This window comes from Myotis brandtii, unplaced genomic scaffold (genome assembly GCF_000412655.1).
Source record: "Myotis brandtii unplaced genomic scaffold, ASM41265v1 scaffold280, whole genome shotgun sequence".
Taxonomy (NCBI): Eukaryota; Metazoa; Chordata; class Mammalia; order Chiroptera; family Vespertilionidae; genus Myotis; species Myotis brandtii.
Window position 1 is genome coordinate 793,233 of NW_005360677.1, and position 17,846 is coordinate 811,078.

The 17,846-nt window shown below is 38.2% G+C and overlaps 1 protein-coding gene across 3 annotated transcripts in view; it reads left to right on the forward strand.

Moving 5' to 3' along the window:
* AHCYL2 (adenosylhomocysteinase-like 2) overlaps positions 1-17,846 on the forward strand; it is a 55,707-nt gene that overhangs the window by 21,288 nt on the left and 16,573 nt on the right. For all 3 annotated transcript variants that reach the window (XM_005868939.2, XM_005868938.2, XM_005868937.2), the window contains exons 5-11: positions 3,680-3,782; positions 5,268-5,362; positions 8,443-8,549; positions 10,044-10,160; positions 13,992-14,055; positions 14,542-14,630; positions 17,177-17,247. In XM_005868939.2, the coding sequence (XP_005869001.1) occupies positions 3,680-3,782; positions 5,268-5,362; positions 8,443-8,549; positions 10,044-10,160; positions 13,992-14,055; positions 14,542-14,630; positions 17,177-17,247 (646 nt within the window). The remainder of the gene's footprint in view (positions 1-3,679; positions 3,783-5,267; positions 5,363-8,442; positions 8,550-10,043; positions 10,161-13,991; positions 14,056-14,541; positions 14,631-17,176; positions 17,248-17,846) is intronic.

Here is a 17,846-nt window from a genome sequence, read left to right on the forward strand (position 1 = left end):
AAGCGACCGTTCAACCAACTGGTAGCTATAACGCGCACTGACCACCAGGGGACAGATGCTCCAACAGGTAGGTTAGCTTGCTGCTGGGGCCCTGTCGGCCCGAAACTGGTTCACCCACACCCTGGACCCAGAGAGGAGGGAGGAAGGAGCCTGATTCCTCATGGAATCAGCCATGGGTTATCTTGCTGCTGGGGCCCTGTTGGCCCTGAGTCTGGTTCACCTGCACCAGATTCCCTTTCAATGTGCACAAATCCATGCACCGGGCCACTAGTAGTTAATAATACCCCCTGCCATTAGGTGCTTGCAACTTGCCAAGCACCAGGTTAAGAGTTTAATAAGTATTAGTTCATTAATCCTCATAATGGCCATGTAAAGCAGGTACTCCTAGTTCCAATTTATAAATGAGGAAGTTGAGGCTCAGAGAGTTTAAGTAATTTGTCCAAGGTAATACAGTGAGTTCATTGGAATATTTGAAAATTGTTCCAATGAACTAGCTGTGGCATGGCTTCTTGTTATAAAAGACTGTCTTGCACTTTCAAACTGGCCCTGCCCATTAAATGCCAGTAGCACTATCCTCCCAATTATTGTGATAACCAAATATGCCCCACAGTTTCCCAGAGTCCCTCTGTTGAGAACCACTGACTTAATCACCATCAAAGATGTAATAGATACTGAGTTGCCCACCATAATGAGACCACATAGGAAACTGGTGTGTTGGGAAATGGTCTAGAATCTTTTATAGGATTTGTAAGATCCAAGTCATTAAAAAAAACAAAGAACACATATTTTTATTGATTTCAAAAAGGAAGGGACAGGGAGAGAGAGATAGAAACATCCATGATGAGAGAATCATTGATTGCTTTCCTCCTGCACACCCCCTATTGGGGATCCAGCCCGAAACCTAGGCATGTGCCCTTGACCCAAATCGAACCTGGGACCCTTCAGTCCACAGGCTGATGCTCTATCCACTGAGCCAAATCAGCTAGGGCAAGATCCAGGTCATTTTTTTGGCTAGATCAACTTTCAAAAAATTGTCTCCTGAAACAACATTTATTTGGCCACATTCCTCGTTAAGAACAGCAGAGATTCCTCAAGACACAGACATCTGCTGTTAGCATCTTCCCTAAGAAACTTTTTCTAGGTTACATGTTCTCTGAGGAAAAGAGTACTTTGGCAGCCCAAAATTAATATATTAAATTGAAAAGCTCTCTCTTTTTGGAGCTATAGACTAATGAATTGAGGCAGAAACGCTCTTGGAACCTTTTTTGGGCTTCCCCAGGCAGGGACATGAGACTTCAGTGTGGTGGCTTAAAATAGTAAGTGCTTCTGTACTGTCTCATGTTGCTAAATTATATATAGGTTCTTTTTTACCTCCTGGCTTACTGAATATTACCACCCTTCACATTTCTTTTCTACTTTTCCTGGAGTAATCAAAATCAGAGTAACAGACTGTGGAATCTCAGAGGGAAGGCAGGGGAGGGTGGATGGGTGGGAAGAGATCAACCAAAGAATTTGTATGCATATATGCATACTCCATGGACACAGACAATAGGGTGATAAAGGCCTAGGTGGGGGAGGGGGGGCTAGAAGAGGTCAATGAGGGGAAAAGGGGGACATACGTAATACTTTGAACAATAAAGATTTTTTTTAAAAATCAGAGTAGTTAAAACTAGTTTACCAATTTTAACATTTTAATGTACCCTTCCCACATTTTTCATTTTTCCTTTAAAAATTAATTACAAAGGAATTTTGCTGTTTTATTTCTAGTCTCTATTTTTCTGATTACAAAAGTAATTATGTTTATTTTACAATATTCAAACATTATCACAATCTATAATGTAGAAAAACAGTCTCTCTAGAAAAAACAAACAAACAGTCTCCTATAATCCCATGCTTCAGAAATAACTATTATAGTTATCAGTTTCCTATCCATGTTTCTAGTAGACTTGGATTATTTATATTTTTAGGTATGTTTCATAGTTCCTTCTAACTAGACTTCCTAGCTACTTCTTCTAAATGGTACTGATTTAAAGTTGGGTTTAAGCTCTGTCCTCCTCTCATTCCTACCTGCCTTCACTCCTGCTTATGCCCTAATAGCCAGCAGTCTTGACTCAAAGTTCTTTGAACAGTTTTTATATTCTTGGTCCCAATGACTTTTATAGTTAATTTATTTATTTTATTACTAGAAGCCCGTTGCATGAAGATTCACGCAATAGGCCTTCCTTCCCCTGGCTGCTGGCACCGGTTTTCCTCCGGCACCCGGGACCCAGGCCTTTGGTCCTGCCGCAGCGAGGCTTGACATCTCTGCACCTGTGTATGCAAATTAACCACCATCTTTGTTGGATTAATTTGCATAGTCGCTCTGATTGGCTGATGGGCGTAGCGGAGTGACACCAATTTGCATGTTTCTCTTTTCTCTTTTATTAGTGTAGATTATTTTTTTTTTATCCTCACCCGAGGATATTTTTCCATTTATTTTTAGAGAGAATAGAAGAGTGTGTCTCACATCAATTGGTTGCCTCCTGCAGGAGCCCCGACCAGGGTCTGGGCCAGGGAGGAGCCTGCAACTGAGGTATGTGCCCTTGACCAGAATCGAACCCAGGACCCTTTGGTCCACAGGCTCTATCCACTGAGCCAAACCAGCTAGGGCCATATAGTTAATTTATGTTGCTTTGTAGGTAAGCCTCTATATTATTCTTTTATTTGACAAATTCAGAATTCCTAAGCTGTAGGAATTTAGAAATTCTTTAAGGGAAAAAAATAAAACAAGAGGGGAAAAAATGGAATCAGATATTGAAAGGTAGTATAGACTAGAAATGTAGAGATATGAGTAGTTCTGCTACTAACTTACTGTGTGGCCTTGGACAAATTATATGAGGGGGTTAGCCTACATTAGTGGAGTTGTTTACAAGTGTTTTTTAAAATTAAAGTTGTTTACCATTTTTTTTTAGATTAAAGCATATTTTTAATTAGAATTTCCATTTAGTATAGAAATATAGCATAGGATTCTGAAGCATGGGATTACAGTAGGTCCTCGGATTACATCAGAGATCTGTTTCTACAGCGCAACGTAATGTGATTTTTGCAGTAAGTCGGAACCCACCTACATAAGCACCTACGTCACTCACATGGAGCACATACACAGCAGTAATGAAGTAAAACAGTAAAAAACATTTAAAAGAAAGATAACAATTCCTGACCTTTACTTGTGGTAAATAAATAATAAAAATCATAAAGCACATATGTACATGTGTCGAAATGACAGAACTTTTTTTTTTTATAAATACTGTAAGTGGGCGATGGCGATGTAACCAGGAAACGACGTACGTCAAGTCCGACATAACCCGAGGACTGCCTGTGTAGGAGACTATTTTTCTACATTATAGAAATATACTAAATACAAACTTTTAAAATGAAAATTAGCAGTACTCAGAGTTAACCGCTCAGGAAATTTTAAAACAAGCTTTTTAACCAAAGCTTTATCATTATTAAAATAATTTAATTAAAGCAGTAGGGTGATATACTACCTTCTTAAAAAGAATGCAATCTCTATCTTAAATATTAAAATAAAATAAATCAGGATCAAATCAGTGGGTTAAATTTTTTAAAATATGTTTAAAATTTGAAGTAAGCAGATTTATAGAAAAGTTGCTCATCTCCTGCTTTCTCTTTAATATAGGTGCTCATGGAAACTCTGGGTGCTCTGGGAGCTCAGTGCCGATGGGCCGCCTGCAATATCTATTCCACTCTCAATGAAGTGGCTGCTGCTTTAGCAGAAAGTGGTAAGATCTTTGCTTACTCTCTGTCTTTGGCTAAAGGAAGTCTCCAAAAACTTCCGTTATTTCAATATAAATCTTTAAGGAAGGTTGACATTAAAGGAGCTGTCTTGGTAGAAATGGATCCAAATTTTTTATGAGTTTGCTCTCTTTCTGGGCTTTTCTTATTAAATATGAACTAAGTTTACCTGGTAACTGGAATTCTCACCATTTCCCAGCCTACACTTTGGTCTTTCTTGCTTCCATAAAGAAGATATTTACAGTTGCAAATATCTCCTTAAGTCTAATAATCCTTTATTAGTTAATGCTTTGCCTTGACTTGCTAATTATTAGAGTACCACTCTAAGGTAATAGGGATTAGAAAAGAAAATGCTTCAGCCATAGTGTTGTGGTCCTGTTGGTTTTTCAGTAGTTTGCTCTGATTTAATGTTTGGTGCTTCTGCTTCAGCATTTGACCTGAAAGATTAATATTTGATCACAACAGCCACTGACACTTGAAGGACAAAAGAAATAGAGAAGTTGGATTTTGCTAGTTTTTTCTCCTCACTCCCTGGCAGCACAACACTGATCAGGGAACCAAACCCTTACTTCAGAGCTCTTGAGAAATCAGGAGAAAGCTGGTTAGTGCATACATGTCTCTCCTTTTGCTAGCACTTTCAGCATTTCATTTGTTTCTTCATTTACATCCATTCATTCATAAAATTTTTATTGTGTAACATATATGTAGAAAAATACACAAATATTAAATATATAGCCCAATGAATTGTACATGCAGTCTTTTTTTTTTCAACAAATACTTATTATGCCTCCTGTAAGAGATATTAAGGACAAATGAGTCAATGTTTTTGCCCTTAGAATCTTATATTGTCTTGTCCTTGAGGAGAAAAGACACATTTGTAGATAATGATAGTACAAGAGCATAGGTGATAAATGCCACAACAGATCATAAATCCAAATTCAGTGCTCAAACAGGGCGTTCATAAAAGTTCCGATTCCACAAGTTCACTTCCAACTGAGTTAATCAGGCTTCACTGGGAACATGACACTTAACTGGGCCATGAAGTATGATAAATAATCAACATTTTAACAGATGGAGAAAAGTGTAGGTTTTTCCTGTTGGAGGATGGGATGACTAAAGTATGGAAGTAAGAAATCAAAGTGTGGTTGGGAAATGGTGAGAATTCCAATTCGACTGGATCAACAAGTACTTGTTTCTAGCTTCTCCTTTTTTCCCGTTAGTCATATGTTTAGTCTCCGTCATACAGTTGTCCCTTTTGTTTGTCCTCTTCAGTCTGATGAGCAAAATGACCACCAAAGGAGTAGCTTAGGAACTGAAGTCAATACTAATCGGTGAAGAGAGTCAATCCAAGGATTATAGTACAGAAGAATGAGAGAGTTCGTAATTGAGGAAAACCAGCATCGTCTTGCCAGAATTTAGGGTCAGCCCCTGTTTTTAGGCTTTAATGATTTCTCTTTGTTCCTTTTTCTCAGGATTTCCTGTCTTTGCCTGGAAAGGAGAGTCAGAAGATGACTTTTGGTGGTGCATCGATAGATGTGTGAATGTGGAGGGCTGGCAGCCAAACATGGTGGGTTCGATTTCAGCTAACACAGTTCTCTAGGGGGACGGGAAGGAGAGGTAGAGAGGGAGGTTCTGGCTTAGGAAAGGGTTTCCCAACAGGAAAAAAAAGGAAAAGGACTCCTTTTCTATCTGATGTACCTGGACTTCCAACAGAACTAGATACTTATGCTCAGACACCCCAAGAATATTGAATCTCTTTATAGCCTCAATGCACTGTAATTGTTAGTGCTAATCTTAGAACCATTCATATTCACTACAACATTAAAATACTGCTCAGCAGCCCTGGCCAGGTGGCTCAGTTGATTGAACATTGCCCCATGCAACAAAAGTTTGCAGGTTTGATTCCAGGTCAGGGCACATATAGGAGGCAACTGATAGTTGTTTCTCTCTGTTTCTCTCTCTCTCCCTCTCCCTTCTTCTATCTCTAAACTCAGTAAAAACAAAACAAAAACACATATCCTTGGGTGAGGATTTAAAAAACAAATACTGCTCAGCATTCATTCAAGGCTAGTTAAAAAGTAAGATTGATGAGTTACCATTTTCTACCACCTCTTACTACCATCCCCTACCAACAATAATCTAAACATACACACTCTCTCTCACACACACCCCCCCTGTGGTACCTAGCTTTCTCTCTAGAATCATATGCTAGATTTATAGTAAACATGAAGGATTTCGAAGTTCAAATTTTTTGCTTTATTCATTCTACACTGAGAAAGATAACTAGATAAAGTTTTAGGTTTTTTATTTTTGTTTTTTAAAATTTTTGTTTCATTTTTTAAAAGATCAAATTCTTGACGGTTGATAGCATATTAGATTTGCAAGGAAAGAAAAAAACTGCACAAAGTATGAGGTACTCCTACTTTACAAACATTTCTGCATATGAGTGAGAAGAGGAATTAAGGAATCAACTGAAAAAGAATCCTTGAAGCTGTAGTCCATCTCTTGCTTGCTGCTAAATGCTGCAGAGCAGGCCTCACCTGGTTCACAGCAGGAAAAAGCAGCCTATCTTTTTGGATTCTGTGATTCAGATCACAGTGCACCAAGTGCTGGTTTGAGGAAGCTGGCTTAAAGCCTTCTTATCCTGAAAGGGAGGGAGGAGTCAGCTGTAAGATGAGTCAGCTCATTCCAACAGTTATAGGAGGGAGTATGACTGACAGGCAATAAAGAAGATATGCCAGGGGATTTCTATTGGAAATATAACAGTAATTTTATAGTCATGAACACAAGGAGGACATGGGATTGCTCCCAGAAAGCTTTTATAGACTATAGAGCCAGCATGAACTACTGAAAAAGGTAATGAAGAGAGTAAGACGAAGATGAAAACAGTTGTCACCCCAGAAAACAGGACCTATATCTCTTTGGATTCTGTCAAGATCTAATACTTTTCCTTGCTTTCCAACCTCAGGAAGATTCCCTGATGACAAGAATTTTCTGTAATAGGGTTACATGGTGAGAATCATGGGCTACATTCATTAAGTACATGTTAGGAATAGCATTTGCCTGCCTGTGTTAGATATCTGTGTTAAAAGGGAGAAGTGGATGAGAATAGTGGGACTTAAGACATAGAACTTCCAATTGCTCGGTCTTTTTTGTCTCTGATCTTTTGTGTGGTTAGGGAATCAGAAGCTATAAAAGGAAAACTCCATGAGGGATTTCAAACATGCAGAAAGGGCGAGAAAAACTCAGAGGAGCCTTTCTGTTTCTTAGGGCATCTGTTCTGAGGTTTCTACTGGGAGAAAATGGAGCACAAACTTAGAGTGTGGAGCAAGTGCAGCATTTTAGTGAGAGCTCTGTCTTGGATCCCTACTCTCAAGTAAAGTTTAGTTGAGTCAGAGAAAATAGATCAATAGCAAGAGCAGAAGCAAAAAAGAGATCATGTGGTAGACGTGAGGTTGGGGATTTTGTGTGCCCAGAGGTCCAGGATGGCATTTTTGGCACTTGCAGTAGAGTTGATAATTGATGAACTGCAAAATGGGTGCATGCCAGTAGAGGGCAACTTAGTTCCTTGGGACTTTCCAGGAGGATGGGTATAACAATTTGAAACGTCCTGCCAAGCATTTCTAACAGCTAAGCGAAGGGCTGGAATTCCACAGCCTGGTGCCTAATAGTATGCTAAGCTGATCTTTCTGTAGCTTATTTATAATTCAAAAACTTTTCCTTTGTGATGAAAGCTCCAGTGGGCACAGCATTGTGTTTCTCTTTAATCCCAACCTGAAATAGTGACGAGCTGTTCAGAGGCCTGCTTGCTTGCACACCTACATGCTGCACAGTTCCCTAGTTATTTTTAATTTGGTTATAGAGAGTGTGAGATTGTGCTAGGCAAAACCTTACAGTACTGCCTAATATTTTGGATAGGAGAGTGCCTGTACTTTGGGAGAAGTAAAGGATTAATGAATATAGTTTTATGAGCCATTGTTCTGGGAGGAAGACTAATTATCTGACTCTATTTAAACCAAGCTTTGACTGATTATATTTAAAGTACTAAATTTAACTAATAGAAATATTCTCATATCAAATTTAGGCTTTCTGAATATTTACAGTACATTCAAGAACTAGTGGTTCAGGCCCTGGCCAGGTAGCTCAGTTGGTTAGAGTATCTTCCTGATACACTAAGGTTGTGGGTTCGATCTCCAGTCAGGGAACATACAAGAAGCAACCAATGAACACATAGATAAATGGAACAACAAACCTATGTTTCTTTCTCTCTCCCCGCCCCCCCTTCCTCTCTCTCTAAAATCAATAAATAAAAAATTAAAAAAATAAGAACTAGTGATTTAGATAACCACTTGAGTTATTAGTCCATAAGAAAATCCTCATTGTATTGCTGTGTATTTTGCTTTATTAGGTGAAAAGTCATTTGGCTATTAAAATTACAGTTGGTTTTTCACCCCTCATTGTCTTTTACTTCAGTCTAATGACTGTTTTGGTCATCATACTGGCTTTAAGTTACTTTACATAACCATGTGGGAAATTTGAAATAGCTATAAATGGACAATTGGAAATTGGGATATAAGACCCAGAGAAGCACTAGGAACATTGAGCCTTCAGCAAAATGAATGACATTATTGATGCTTATTATTGCAGATCTTGGATGATGGAGGGGATCTAACTCACTGGATTTATAAGAAGTATCCCAACATGTTTAAAAAAATCAAGGGCATAGTAGAGGAGAGTGTAACTGGAGTTCATAGGTAAGATTTGGCATGGACATACCTGGTTTTATGCAGCCTAGACATACATTCTTGTAACCACATACGTGTAGAATACATTAGGTTAAAAACTGGAACCCACTATGAGGTAATGAGATCTGAGTCTGCACACTTGTTTTTTTTTTATTAACAACACAAATAACAAACCTAATATAGTGAAGGCGGGGATGGGTAGGGAACAAGTGTGGTCCTCGTGTTTTCTAGTCATTGTAATACAATCACTGCTTGTCTTTCTTTGGATGAATTCATTTATGCCAGCGGTTCTCAACCTGTAGGTCGCGACCCCTTTGAGGGTCGAACGACCCTTTCACAGGGGTCGCCTAAGACCATCGGAAAACACATACATAATTACATATTGTTTTGTGATTAATCACTATGCTTTAATTATGTTCAATTTGTAACAATGAAATTGGGGGTCACCACAACATGAGGAACTCTATTAAAAGGTCGCGGCATTAGGAAGGTTGAGACCACTGATTTATGCAATTGATATTCATTGAACTTCTACAGTTAACCAGGAACAGCTCTAAGAACTGTGCTAGGGGTCTAGCACTAGGCAGAACAGACAAAAACCTGGGCCTTGATACATTCTTATGTAGAGAGCAAGGATTTGGGGTCCTTTTTCTCAAAAGAGCAATAATTTCCTGAGTAAAATGGAAATCATTTCTGTTTACTATTATTCACCCAGAAAGAACTGAAAGTATAAAAATAAAAGCTTTAGGCAAGTAAATTCTGAATAGCCATCATCACTGCTTCAAAATTCTGTGATCTTTTTGAATATACAAAACTATAGGCTAGCCGTACTATAAGATTCTTAGAAAGAGATGAATTTTGAATAAAACACCTGGTTCTGATACTTAGTCGAATCAGTTTAAATAAAACTCCTATATATAGATATGCATATTAGAATAGTGGGACTAAAATAGTACTTAAAGTTAATTTTTTTATAATTAAAAAGGTGAATAATATTAGTAAGCAATTTTAAAAATGTATATTTTAATTCTTATAATGTAGAGGTTGGTTAGAGATTTTCCCCACATGCCTTTTGACTAAGATCTTTATTCTAAGCTATATAGACTCTAGAACAGCAGTTCTCAACCTGTGGGTTGCGACCCCTTTGGGGGTTGAACGACCCTTTCACAGGGGTCGCCCAAAACCATCGGAAAACACATATATAATTACATATTGTTTTGTGATTAATCACTATGCTTTAATTATGTTCAATTTGTAACAATGAAATTGGGGGTCACCACAACATGAGGAACTGTATTAAAGGGTCGTGGCATTAGGAAGGTTGACAACCACTGCTCTAGAAATATATTCTTTATTTCTCTTTATATACCTAATAGGATAAACTACTCATGTCTCACGCTGTCATGCCTACCCAGTCAACATATTTCTGGAACTTGATATGAACTGACAGAAGATTACAGTATCTCATTGGTTTATGTTCTTTTTTATTTCCCTCATCCTCAGGCTGTACCAGCTATCCAAAGCTGGGAAGCTGTGTGTTCCAGCCATGAATGTGAATGACTCAGTCACCAAACAAAAATTTGACAACCTCTACTGTTGCCGTGAATCTATTCTTGACGGGTAATTTTTTATTATCTTTGTGATGAGCTTGAGTTGTTGAAGTGAGGTCCTCAGCGTTTTAGTTTTGAAAATTATTCATGTAGCACCTCTGAATCTATCATCACATCATACTCAGATTTTATAACCCAGAGCTACCATTGCTATCACTATTAGAAGCAAATCTATTTTATATAAAAGATCAGATTAGCCCCTGTCTATTGATGGCAGTTTTTAACTTGGTGACTCTAGCAGGCCTGAGAGTAACTAACTAAAGTCATTATAAACATGTAAGTATCTTTGATGGTTTGGGAAAGGTTCCTGATGTTTCTATTTTAGGTCATATTGCCAGTTCTTAAGTTCCAACTATCATATAATTCTCTTGCCATCTGGAAAGTTGTGGTGAGCACAGAGTCAATTCTCAGAGGCATTTCTAGTTTCTCAAATCTGTAATAATTGCAAGTCTGACAAAATCTACTTAGATATATACCAAATACTCTGTTATTCCAGTACCCAGTTCCTGTTTCTATACTTGTGCCCTGACATAACTTTATTCTTGCTGGGAAGACTCAGTAATTCCCTGTCTGAAACCATTAAGTCGGTTTCCATCATGTATAGCAGGGGTCCTCAAACTACGGCCCGTGGGCCACATGCAAATACAAATATTGTATTTGTTCCCGTTTTGTTTTTTTACTTCAAAATAAGATATGTGCAGTGTGCATAGGAATTTGTTCATAGTTTTTTTTTAAACTATAGTCCAGCCCTCCAACGGTCTGAGGGACAGTGAACTGGCCCCCTGTTTAAAAACTTTGAGGACCCTTGATGTATAGTTAATGGGAAAGGAAAGAAAGGGCCTGTGGGTCACATTACCAACCAGTCTGGATCCCAGGCAGTTTGCAACACCACAGGCATTGGTGAAAGACCTTGGTTTGACTATTGGTCCTATCACTTATTAACTAAAAGGCTTTAGACTAGTTATTTAACCTCTCTGTGCCTATTTCCTCATCTGTTAAATGATGATAGTAAGACCAACTTCATAGAGTTATTGTGAGGATTAAATGAGATAAGGTATGAATCCTGATATTCAATGTTAATTCCTTGCTCTTCTTTCTAGAACCCTGTACAGAATTTTCTGTACAGTAAATTCTAAGATTGAGTTAGATCTTAGAGGAAGCTTTTTACTTTGAAATCTTTTTGGGGGGTAGGGCGTGTTCAGTGCAAATTTGAACTATTATTATTACTCCTTTGAGTCAATAGTATTATCAGTCACATTGGACATTTAAATGAATTCTCAGTCTATCAGTCTGTTTATAAACTGTCCCTAGTTCTGTCCATATTTAAGTGTTATTGTAATGTAAGTAGCCTTGGGCCTGATAAAATTAATAACAATCTGGCTATATACACATTAAAATATTTACTCATCCACAACTAAGTATCTCGTAGATTTTTCAATTCTCAAATCTATGAGCCTAAAATCTGTCTATACTGGGTTCAGTAAAAGATACATAAAGGTACCTACACTAGTTCATAAAAATGGAAGAGTCCCTCCTAAGCAGTGTTTACCTGGTGGGTAAGAAAGATTCTTTAATAGCAGATGTGTATGAAATGAAGTAAGATGCAAGCAATGGAACAGAAGTTAAGGTTAATGAAGAATTATGAAACCATCAACCATCTGCCAGAAAACCTGCTGAGTAGTAGGAGTCATTGGCACCTTCAGGTGATGAGAAACCTCCCAGTTGGGTCATGGGCAGTTGTTCCTCTCAGAGGAGTTGAGTGCAGGAGGAATTAAAGAAAAGGCAGTTATGCTCCAGGGAAGGCTGCAATGGAAAAGAGAGGACATTCAGCCCAATAGAGAGTTCATATGAGGAAAGGATTAGTGATTGAGCTCCTGTGGTTCTAAGAGCTGGTTACACACTGCACCGTAAGCTGTGTGGGAATGGCCCCACTGACTCCTGGAGGACACTTCCGTAATTGGTCTGCAATGCCAAAAAGCAGTGCAAATTTTTTTTCTGATGCCAAAATTATGTTATATTAAACCAGAAATGTCTGAAATACTCGTTCTCGTTATAACATTTTCAGAGAAAAAGGAAAACAAAACACAGGAGGCAGGAAAGAGGGTGGGGTGCCAGCATGTGTCTTTTGACCAGGGACCTGCAAGGAGCCCATAGGACTCGGCCATCACTTTCTCATTTTATCTGTCATCCAACTGTCATTTCTTGTCTTCTGGAGACTGAGGTTCCACCTGATAGGAACACTAAGAATATCCCTGATGTGGTTTTCAGATTATAAAGTAGATTGTATTTCAGGAACCCTTCTAGAGGATCCTGGGGCTAGAAGAATTAGAAGTAGGAGGCTTGACATGACTCATACACCACCAGAGAGGTTACTCCCAACTCCTCCTGCACCCCCCTCCACCCCAAAAAAAAGGCCCTTGTTGGACTGAGGTCTTTTCTATTCCTTATCCTCGAACCTTGAGGCAAATGTGGGTTCCTAAGATGACATGGAAATCACTACCTAACTGGAATCCACCTAGGTCTGTCAGCTTATCATTTGCAGAGTAGCAGTGTTGGTGAAGTTTCCTTCCCACCACACAGTTATTTGTAGTCAGGAAAGACTACAAATAGTAGTTGGGAAGAGAGGCAGAAAGGCCTGAGGGTAGTCAAAGCAAAGGAGGCTCAGAATATGATCTATTGATTTTCCTTGCTGTGTTAGCCCTTCCAGGACCATTCTCCGAAGCTCCGACTTTTGAATATGGTAGTCCAGCCAGACTAGACTTACTCTTTTCACTCAAGAATTGCCTCTGCACTTAATTGATATTTATTGAGTTTTATTTGGGTTAGGGAGTTATACTGGTTCCTCTTGAATGGAGTTGTCAAATCCTCAGAAAAACAGGATTCCTACTTTGCCTTTGGGGCATTTATAGACTCTTCAACAGCAGAGATTAACAGTTAGAACAGTGAGTAGAAAGACCCACAAATATTTGTAGGAGCTGTCTATCTCAGAATAGGCTATTTTTAGTTGAAAAACTTCTGCGTAGCCAAAGATTCCTAGAGAAGGGAGACTGATTGAACCTAAAAAGAAACCAGAAACTGCTCCTACAAGTTCTTCCAAGAGACCCTGAAAACAGGAAGGACCCTTATTCCAATTTGTAGAGAATCAGCGATGAAGTAGAACATGACTGAGAAGGAATCCGCCCCAGAAAACTCACTATCTCATGTAGTCGGTGTTGGCGTGTTTCAAAACTCCTTTCCATCTTGTCCATCGCCCTCCCTGTTGAATTAATGTGGGACCTGTTGACCACTATGATACTACTAAATGTAGTACTGATCTATCAGTGTCTGTCTAATTCAATAAGCTAGCATGTTTTCATTAAGCCAGATATTCCAAATGTTGTATAATAAATTCAGGATGTCCCAAAAGAATGTATACACATTTTAACAGCTGATAGCTCAATTGATGTTTCTTTCTTTTCAGACTTAACCCATTGGAATTAATAATTATTCAAAGTATGTATACATTTTTTGGGACACCCTGTATATATTGCTTTTATGTTTAAAAGTTACTTTGTAGTCTATAGCTGCTTCCCTTCTGCACCACTTCCAAGACAAGGGAGAAAAAAAGAAAGAAAGAAAAAACAAAACTCACATACAGATGCAATTGGTTGGGTAGCATGGAATGAGAAAATACATATTTTATTAAACCTTTCTTTCTAGTTTTTAAATATTTTATCTAGGATGAAACTAGGCTTTCTTTCAAAATAGGAAAAAACACACCATGAAACATGAAAACAAGGAACCTAATCTCAAGGGAGAAATGAAAAGATTTTTCTGATGTACTTTCCCCCCTCCCCACTAGACTTAAAAGGACAACAGACATGATGTTTGGTGGAAAACAGGTGGTGATCTGTGGCTATGGAGAGGTAAGGTTTACCCTTTCAATTGTGTATTAGGTGTTTAAAATGTATTTTGCTAAAATAAACTAGAATTTCTCATTTGTATGGACATAAGAGTACATTCATTTATCACTTTAGATGGGGGAGTGGGATAACTTTAGAGACTCTCTGGTTCAATTACAATGTTTCTTTTTCCCTCTTCATTTTTGCCATCTTTTCTTAAGTTGATTTTCTAACTGTTCCAGTGTACTGTTTGTGATGTTCTTTTAGCTTGAGTTTTTATTATGAATCGTGACTGTGGGTGTTTCTTATGCACATACATGTGCTAAGCAGGAGCTAGGAGTTTGTTTATGAACTGCATTCATTTATTTGTTTTTCTTATTTTTCCCCAAGCATGAATCTATTCAGTGAAATTTCTTTGGGGGCGGAAAGTGGGGTACACTTTACCAGAAACTTTGAGAAACTGTTTTCTCATTGACTTTCCTTATTATGTGTACTTTCTCCCATTTTCAGGTGGGGAAGGGGTGCTGTGCTGCCTTGAAAGCCATGGGCTCCATTGTGTATGTGACTGAGATCGACCCCATCTGTGCTCTTCAAGCCTGGTAAGGGTACAAAGAGACGTTCCTTTCCCTCTACACCTTCATCTAGCATATGATCGTGTAGCTGCCTCAAAGAATGGCCCAGTTAATATACATTTTAACTTAGAGGGGCCCAGATCCTGAGAGAGGCTGCTGTTAACTGTAAGATCAAGGAGCTCTGCTCAGAGAGAACAAAGATGATCAGAGAAGCTAAAATGTAGAATTCCTATGGAAATACCCTCTGCTTTGACCTAGAGAACAAGTAGTTCCTTATCTTCTCCATATAATCCTCCTCCCTTTGGAAAAAAATGATAAAAAAGGAATCAGGCTGGTACCAGGTCCCTTCTCATGTGATACACTGAAAAGAGCACTTCTACAATAGTCCTCCCAAAAATGTATAACTAAATCTAATCAGAAGGACACAGCAGACAAATCCAAATTAAGGGTAAAATCTGCTGAGTGAAGGGTGTATGAGAGATGTTTGTAGTATTCTTATAATTCTTAAGTTTGAAATTATTCCAAAATTAAAAGTTTAAAAAAGAATAGTTTCTTTACCATCTGTAAAATGTGGGTACTCTTACTTACCTCAAAGTGTTGTGAACGTTCAGTAACATAATTATATATTTATTTTATAATGTATAATCATATATAATAGTCATATAATTATAAAAAGTACAGAGCTGCTGCCACATAATAAATGCTCACTGAATGGTAGTTATTATTAAAATTGTCTCTTGCCACCCTCAACAGGATGGAGAAACCACTGTCCCTGAAAACTACTGCAAAGCCCCAGTGTCTATAGCCTGGGTTACCTACCCGGTCTTCACCATTAATCCTCCAGAGGAAAGTGCCCAGGATAAAATGAGGCATGACATAAAGATTTTATCACAAATATTCCTACCTGTCCTACTGTTCCTCACACATCCTAGCCATAAACCCACAGATTTCCCCAACAGAGTTGTTGGTTTTCTCTGAGTCAGGGATCCAGCACCCAAAGGAAATTATCACCATTCTTAAATTATCACCTGCTTTAATACTCACTGATATACTGATTCAAATTATAGACACAAACTGATCATTTACAATATATCAGGTACTATGCTGTGTGCTAAGGATGAATAAGATAAATAAGTGAATGCGAGAAGACAGGTACACAGACAGATAACCACTGTGCAGTATAGTAAGTGCTATGATGGAGGTAAACAGCACATGCTCCTTTAGGAACACAAGAGAGAAATATCTAACAAAAGAGCAAGGAGGTAGGGTCCAAAGAGGTGTCAGTACAGTTGAGTCTTGAAACTGGTATAAATGATTTCTTAGTTTGGAAGTAAATTTCATAGTTACCAAGGAAGGAGAGAGTGCAATATATTTAAGAAGCTTGACATATTTTAATGTAGCTAGTCTATAGGGTAAATTTGGGAGGAGTATATCTGAGGTAGGAATCATATGTCAGGATAATCATATATCAGTAGAAGTATTTGGGTCTTTTCCTGAGAGCAGGCAATCTCCCTGGAGTGTTCTAAACAAGGAAGTTACATGATCCAAGTTGCATTTAGGGAAATCCACTCTGCAAAATGAATTAGAGAGGCATAGACCTAGAGGTGATGAGATTGGTCCAGGAGCTACTGTAGTAATACAGACAAAAAAATAAATCCTGAACATAAGGCCAGCATGTATGGAAAGAAGGGACAGATTCAAGAGGTTTTAAGGAAGTTAGTTAAAATATTTGGTGCCAACTTCACTTAGGAAGAGGCAGTAGGCTCAGACATCCTAGTTTATTTGGCTTATATAGCTGGGTGAACAAATAATGCTAATAATCAATATAGAAAATATAGAAGAAGAAATAGAGTTGGGGACGTGGAGAGATAATGAGTTTCTTTTCAAACACAGTAAGTTTGAGATCCTTGTGGGGCATCTAGAAGAGCTGTCTAGTGGGTAATTTGATCCAGGGCTCTGAAGGTTTGGAGATATCTAAGCTAAAGATATAGATGTGTAAATCAGCCACCTATGAGGGGTCATATATAACCAGGAAAAGGTGTGGAGAAGTGCTGAGAGAAAAGAGTACCCTACATTTAAAGATTGGTGAGATTGAGGAGCAATCAGAAAAGTAGGAAAACTAGGATAAAACGGTATGGACTCCAAGGAGTATATAGATTTAAGAAGACAAATAATGTTTAATGTACTAGAGGAAACCAAGTAATATATGAGTCTAAATAAATTTACTGTGGCATTCAGGAGATGATTGATGATCTTGGAGAGAAGCAGTTTCAGTGGGGAGTAGGTTCAGTGCTAAAATGGCACTTTCTAGAAACTTAATTGGGGAATCCCATGCTTAACATTGTCTCCCTATTATCAGGAAGAATCAGGTTCCAGTGATGCAAAAGAATCTCTTATTTCTGTCTTGAATGAACTAAGGAAATGGTTTGAATTTTTCACTGCTAAGAGTAATCCAGCTATATCAAGAAATGACAGTGTAGGTATCAAAGCAACTTAGTAATAGCTTTTGAGGTTCTTCAGCAAAAACCTCCCAGTTGCCTTTTAGCTTAATTGATCATGCTTTATTTCTACAGTATGGATGGATTTCGCCTGGTGAAATTGAATGAGGTCATCCGACAAGTGGATATTGTTATTACCTGTACAGGTACGATTATAACATCTAAAATGGGTGGCACTTGAGAATGCCTTTATGGAACAAATGAAAAATGACTGAAAATGTTCTGAACAAAACCAAACTCTAAAAGCCAGAGATAGCAGTTTACAAAACCGGTCAATTTTTCACATTCTTCCTGCCTCTGTAGAGCTTGACCAAAAGTATGCCTTTAAGTCATTCATAGAGGAAGGTTTCTTCCCATCTCTTTGTTCTATATCTCCATTCATCTTCAACCACCTAGGACAGTGATGGCAAACCTTTTGAGCTCGGCGTGCCAGCATTTTGAAAAACCCTAACTTAACTCTGGTGCCGTGTCACATATAGAAATTTTTTGATATTTGCAACCATAGTAAAACAAAGATTTATATTTTTGATATTTATTTTATATATTTAAATGCCATTTAACAAAGAAAAATCAACCAAAAAAATGAGTTCGCGTGTCACCTCTGACACGTGTGTCATAGGTTCGCCATCACTGCCCTAGGAGATGGCTAGAGATGAGTTTTGTTTGGGAACCCAGATCTTACATTTGTACATTTGATTTTTTTAATTTTACCTCCAAAAGTGATATATATTTTTCTATAGTCCCT